We start from the raw sequence: 6,374 nt of genomic DNA on the forward strand, positions 1-6,374 counted from the left end.
TGTCAACAGCTGCCACCTCCATGGAGGCGGGGGGACACTCGAACACAGCAGGGCTTTGGGGAACTGGGTGCAGTCTGGGGTCTACGCAATGCCAGCCAAGGCCTGGGGGTTCTCCCTGGTCCTAAGCCCACTCTGAGCCCCGCCTGTCACTGGACCCTGCACAGCCTGGCTGGCTGGGCACCCATGGAACAGAAGATGCGGGCAAAACCCAACACAGCAGCCCCTTGTCCCATCTGTGGGCTGCAGGTGGAAAGCCCTGAGCTACTGTCAGGGGCCCACCACCTCCCTCACAGGCTCCTGCAAGATACGGACGCCTCAGACCCTCGGGGAGAGGGGCAGGGCAGACACTGAGCGTGACGGGACCCGGCTGAGGGGAGGAGTGCAGCCTTTGGATCCTCGGGTACCCAGGAGGGTGGGTGAGCACTTGCCTCCAAGCCGTAGGACGAGGCGCTCGCAGGAGCCAGCCCTTCCCACCACACGCGCTCACCCCAGCAATGCCAGCCTCACTGGAGCAGAATTCCCTACACAACTCCAACCCCCAGATGGCGAGGGTGCAAAAGGGTCCCGTCCAGACAGCCCTGTGAACACTTGGGCGCTCTGTGAAAGGAGAAATGTGTTACAAGATTTTTCCACAAACACGAATATAAAAGACCACACTGCTCAGATACCGGCACCTGCCACCTCCCACATGTCCGTAGGGCATACCAGGAGTGACATTTCCAGGGCAAGCTCTGCACAGCATTTTATTTCTGGAACCCCCATGGCGGGGGCGGCCAGTCCTGCTGCAGGAGGAGTTTTCAGTCTTCAGACCCAAGGTCATCACAGCCACAGGCAGAGGCTCGGGAGAGGAGCGGTTCCTGGGACGCCGGCTCCTAATGTCGGTCCCACCTCTCCAGTGCCGCCCTTGTCTCCACCTGGCACAGGAGCTCTGGAGCCGTGGTCCCGAGTCCACGGAACAGCCCAGTCAGCCTCGTCCCTCGGTGCAAGCACGGCCTGGCCTCCCTCCCTGCCTGCCCTGGGCCCGGCCACGTCACTCCCTGCGTTTCTTCTTCTTCTCCGGCTCCTGGACACTGGGCACCTTTGCTCGGGCTCGGGCACGAGGCACCCTCCTCCTCTGGCAAGCCCCTCTCTGGCCGCGGCCCCTGGGCTGCTCTCGAAGCAGGGCCCGCTCAGCTGTGCCTGGCTGCTCAGCAGCCTCTGCCCGCACCTCAGGGTCGGCCCCCACGTGCCTCCTCCTGCTCCTCTTCCTCTCCATGCCCGGGCTCGAGGGCTCCTTCTCACCTTTCCCTGACAAAACAGCAAGGTCCCATGAGCCAGAGAATGCCACCATGTGCTCCTTTCCCTCAGTCTAACTCGGGCTGAGAATGCCAGCACCGCTGAGCTGGGACGACAACACGGCCACAACAGCCGGCCAGGCACGTCCCGTGTCCGGTGTGGGCACCAAGCTCCATCAACACGGCCCAGGACCCTAGCGATGGCTGACCTCGGAAGGACCAGTGTGAGGACAGGGTCACAAGACCCAGGAGCAAAGGCACGGAGGAGCAGGCAGGACTGGGCTCAGGGCAGAAGAGGAGGCAGAAGGAGAAGATGCCAGGTAGTGCCAGGCCCTGAATGCCAAGGCCAACAGTGTTAACACAACTTGCTGCACACAGAGAGCCATGCAGATAGTGTCTGGTGCGGGTGCAGGAACCAGCCGAGGGCTGGCTGCAGAGAGCAGGCCACCGCCCCATGGGAAATGAGTGGACGGAGGAACAGGAAGGGGTGAATCCCCACGCCCTGGGCCCGGTTGAGCATGGACGGAGTAACAGGAAGGGGTGGATCCCCAGGCCTTGGGGCAGTGTTAGCATGGAGAGAGAAACAAGGAAAGCCACCATCTCCCTCCTGTGCGCCCCATTCTGGCCACGGGCCCTACACCCTGCCCGACACTGGGCACAGCCCCTCCACTGCAGACAGGCAGCTCTGGGCCTTGGGTGGTCTGCAGCAGGTGCAAGGCTGCCCCTGGTGAGGGTGTCACATGCCACTCATACTCATGTGGCCAGAGGTCTGAAGGGAAGACAACCCCTGAAATCAGGGACCAAAGTGGAGAGGCTCAGGAATCTTTGGAGGGTGCAGGGGAGGAACAGACGGGGCTCAGATCTAAATAAGCCTGGGAGGGAGGGCAGCACACACAGCTGGTGGGAGCTGCAGACGAGGAAGGCGGGGTGGGCGGATGCCAAGGACAGGGCATTTCTGGGACGTGTACAGCAGGCACCCAGGACGGGGACTGGGCACTCATGCTTCAGAGGGAGACCCTGCCCAACAAGTGAAGACGACGCCCTTGTGGCCAACACGCCCCAGGCCTACCCTTCCCACCGCCGGGCCTACCCTTCCCACCCCCGGGCCTACCCTTCCCACCGCCGGGCCTACCCTTCCCACCCCCGGGCCTACCCTTCCCATCCCCGGGCCTACCCTTCCCACCTCCGGGCCTACCCTTCCGGCGCTGCAGCTGCAGCTTGAGTAGACGCTTCTGCTGCTTTGTCTTCTTTTGCCGCCTCCCTTCGAGCAGACGCCTGCAAGCCTTCTCCGGGATCTCGTCCTCGGGGAAAATGCCTGAGAACCACGGCAGAAGTCAGGGGGCTCTGGGGGCCGCGGGACTTTGGTCTGAGGCTAAATGCTTCCAGCAGGCCCCAGCCACCACCACCCGCCGCCAGCATGTGTGAGAAGTTGCCCTGCTCTAACAGCTGGGGGCAGCATCGGGACCACCACCACAGCTGCACTGAACCCGCTCAGACCCAAGCCCATGAGGAAACGCCAGTTCCTGGAGCACTGAGGACACAGTTTCCATGAACCTAAATGCCTGGGGCCAGAACTGCTCTGAATATCAAACGGTTTTGGACTTGGGAATGTCTGCATCATAGTCACCAGTTCAAGATCCCTAATCTGAAAATCCCAAATCCATAATGTTCCAATGAGCATTTCCCTCCAGCACGCAGCACTTGGTTGCAGATTCTGCCGCATTTTGGATTTGGGGTCCGGAGAGTGACGCCCGACCCATGCGCCAGTCTATAGCCTAGAAATGCCCCTGCTGGGGCACGAGGGGACTTTCCGCATCACAACCGCCAGGTGCACACAATCCTCACACACCTCACTGACGCAAGCTGTCCTAAAACCCCAGACGACCAGCCTGGCAGCACAGCCAACCGTCTCTACAGAACACTGGTGTGCACCTGCGGGCCCAGCGACTGGAGGTGGAGGTGGATCGCTTGAGCCCAGGAGATCGCTGCCGTGAGCTGCAATCACACACTGCGCTCCAACCTGGGCAATGGAGCGAGACACTGTCTCAAAAAGGAAACCAACCCTGGACGACAGCTCATGACGTGCTCACTGGTGGATGCAGGGGCCGTGACGACAGATTGAGGAGCTTAATACAAGGCCTGGAAGTGCGGAGGTTGGAGCCCGGGACGTGCCGGCATCCACCATGAAACTCCTGCAGCCATGCCGCAGGTCTGACCTGTTTCATTAGGAAACGCTGGGGAAACACTTACTCTCTAACCATTAGGGCCCTAGGAAACTGTCCTTCCCATATATAACCTGTGCCAGTTCCCTCTGCCACATACTGCCAAGGACAGACATTTGCTGCACAACAGACCGCTGGCGGCACCGTGGTCAGTGCTTGGGAGCCCTTGCGGCCAGCACCCCGTCTCTCAGGCTCTGGGGGACTCCAGCGGATGCTCAAGTCTGAGAACCCCTCAGCAAAAACGACAGAAGCGAGAGCTGTGGGGTCCTGAGCCCTGCCTCCGTCCCTCAGAAACCCCACCAGGCCTCTCTGCAAAGGCTGCACATGCTGTGACCCCTGGAACCAGTCCACTCCCATGAGGACGGAACTCCACTTCCAAGGTGGTGCCACTGTCAGCACCCGCGTGTCCTCACCTCCTGCCAGGTCCTGTAGCCTGAAAGAGTAAGACAGACACCCGCTCACCATGGCTACGGCTTCCACAGGAGGAGGAAAAGGCTGCTGCCAGAGGGCGTGCAGGGTCCTAGCCAGGGGAACCCCAGGGCGGTGGAGGGCCTCGGGGTCTTCGAGGGGGCCACTCCAGGGACTGCGGAAAGGCCCAGAGCAAGGCGAAGGCACTGGGATCTGAGGGGAGAGGGCCACTCCCAGGGCAGCAGGGCGGACGCAGCACCCTCGGCCACTCACTTCCGGATGACTTTGTAGAGGCGCTTCCTGTTCTGAGAAGGGGTGCTCTGGCGGCTGGCCATTTCAAACAGTCTGTTAGCAACTGCCTCGTAGTCGAACTGTTTCAGAAGAGACATCGGAGGCAAGGTCAGTCACCCTCTGCGTGCTCCGAGAACGTGGAACCCGAGACCCAGGCAGCACTTGGTCCCATGTGCAGGTTCTCCACTCGGCTCACAAGACCACAGCCTGACCTCACTGAAGGTCCTGCAGCCCCCGACCTCACAGCACAGTAGGCACCTTACAAGCTGTGAGACACACTGCTAGGCATGCGCTGCGGGATACACACAAACACACGCTACGGGACATACGCTGTAGACACACACTGCTAGGCACGCGCTGCGGGACACACACACACACATGCTACGGGACATACACTGTAGACACACACTGCTAGGCACGCGCTGCGGGACACACACACACACACACGCTACGGGACATACACTGTAGACACACTGCTGGGCATGCACACTGTGGGGCACACACACTGCAGATGCACTATGGGGGGGTGCACTGTGTGGGCTGGGAGTCCACGCCCGCCAGGAGCCTGCAGCAGCTTTACAAGACTAGAAGCCACACACAGACAAGGACGAAGAAAACAAGTTAATCTGACCAATATTAACCCAAGATATCCAGGCTGTATTAAGCCCACAGACAATCATATTTAAAACTTATGACATTTAGGTTTCCAATATGCCTGGAGTCAGACCCCACTGGCTGAGTGGACTCCTCACGGGACCCACAGCTGGCCACTTGGCCTGCACTGTCTCAATCCAGCCAAGCACCCCAACGAGGGGGCCGCAGGAAATCTGGGGAGCTGCCTGTGTGTGAGGTGAGGCCAGCCCTGGACAGTGTGGGCCTGCCTCGGAGCTCGCCCACCCATCCCTCCTTCAAAGCTAACCCCTGTGCAGGTGACTCTCCAAGCCAGCGGCTGCCATCCTCCCTCCTAACAGCCCCTCCTTTTCCGGAGCCGGCAGCTGCACAGAAAGGCAAAGGTTGAGGGTCAATCTGTGAGCTCAGGGCACCCACCTGGAGGACGGGGCCGCCACTGTCCCTGTCATCACCTGCTTGCTCCTCACCAGCCTCAAGTTCAGCCTTGAAGAGGGAGCCTGGAACACAAGGGACACTGTGAACTCCAAGACCCGCACCCAACATGTACCGCCCTCAACACCCGGGAACGGAGAGCCCACTCCACGTGCCCTGTCAGAGTGCGGGCACAGGCAGGAAAGCCTGCAGCTCGAGGGACAGTGATCTCTCATCTCATATGGATCGGATGAGAGGTGCCACCTCAGGCCTGGAAAGGAAAAAAGACATCCCGGGGCAGAGGTGCTTATATGGCCCTGAGTGGCTGTCTACAAGCTGGCACCTCAGGCAACAAAGGCTGTGGGCACCAAGGTTTCGGTCGGGTGCTCGAGCTGCCCCAGGGAACTTGGGGCTTTAACGGCACTGTCTGCAGAAGAAAGGTTTCCGGGCAACAGGCAGCTGTGGGGGCAGCATGTGACAAGGGTCTGCTCTGGAGGTGGCAGCAGGCACTGGCGGACCTGCCCGGCGCCTCCTTGGCTACTGAGAGAAGGGCAAGGCAGGGACCAGGGAGACGTGCACAGAGTGGCTGGGCCAAATGCTGGGAGCGGTGGGAAGGGGGTCTTCTGATTAGGAAGCCAAGGGGCACAGCAGCCACAGCACTGACTCAGGGGTAGACCGGAGTCCTGAGCATCGTCAAAGACACGCCCTCCACAGCACCAGGATGCCACACTTAGGGCTCAGACCACCCAGGAGGCTCGAACAGGGAAGCAGCATCAAACCAGAAACGGGCCAGGCGGGACCCCACAGCTGCCTCCAGTGCCCTCTGGCAGGCAGGGAGGAGCAGGTCCACCCACCCGTCCCACAGCAGTCAGGTGCCCCAAGGTCTCAGGCCTGAACTCAGCCACAGTCAGTATGGACAGAGCTCACTGTCCTGTGGGGAGACAGGCCAGGAACAAGGAACATGAGCAGGTGATTCACATCCCGTGCCATAGGGTGACACTATGGGGAAGACTGCGTGGGAGGCTGGGGGAGGGAGGGAGAGGCCAGGAGGCTGAGGGAAGCTGGGGGAGGGAGGGAAAGGCCAGGAGGCTGAGGGAAGCTGGGGGAGGGAGGGAAAGGCCAGGAGGCTGGGGGAGGG

The 6,374-nt window shown here is 61.0% G+C and overlaps 1 protein-coding gene across 3 annotated transcripts in view; it reads right to left on the reverse strand.

Moving 5' to 3' along the window:
* Positions 1-645: 645 nt before the first annotated feature.
* The window catches only part of RRP1 (ribosomal RNA processing 1), a 16,118-nt gene continuing 10,389 nt past the window's right edge, over positions 646-6,374 (reverse strand). For 2 of the 3 annotated variants that reach the window (XM_017538545.2, XM_017538543.2), the window contains exons 9-13: positions 5,243-5,322; positions 4,178-4,275; positions 3,910-3,929; positions 2,449-2,589; positions 646-1,287 (exon numbers count right to left, since the gene is read on the reverse strand). In XM_017538545.2, coding sequence (XP_017394034.1) covers positions 1,031-1,287; positions 2,449-2,589; positions 3,910-3,929; positions 4,178-4,275; positions 5,243-5,322 — 596 coding nt within the window. In that variant the 3' untranslated portion in view covers positions 646-1,030. The remainder of the gene's footprint in view (positions 1,288-2,448; positions 2,590-3,909; positions 3,930-4,177; positions 4,276-5,242; positions 5,323-6,374) is intronic. The other variant, XM_017538544.1, reaches the window with a different exon arrangement.

Source organism: Cebus imitator, unplaced genomic scaffold, assembly GCF_001604975.1.
Source record: "Cebus imitator isolate Cc_AM_T3 unplaced genomic scaffold, Cebus_imitator-1.0 Scaffold112, whole genome shotgun sequence".
Taxonomy (NCBI): domain Eukaryota; kingdom Metazoa; phylum Chordata; class Mammalia; order Primates; family Cebidae; genus Cebus; species Cebus imitator.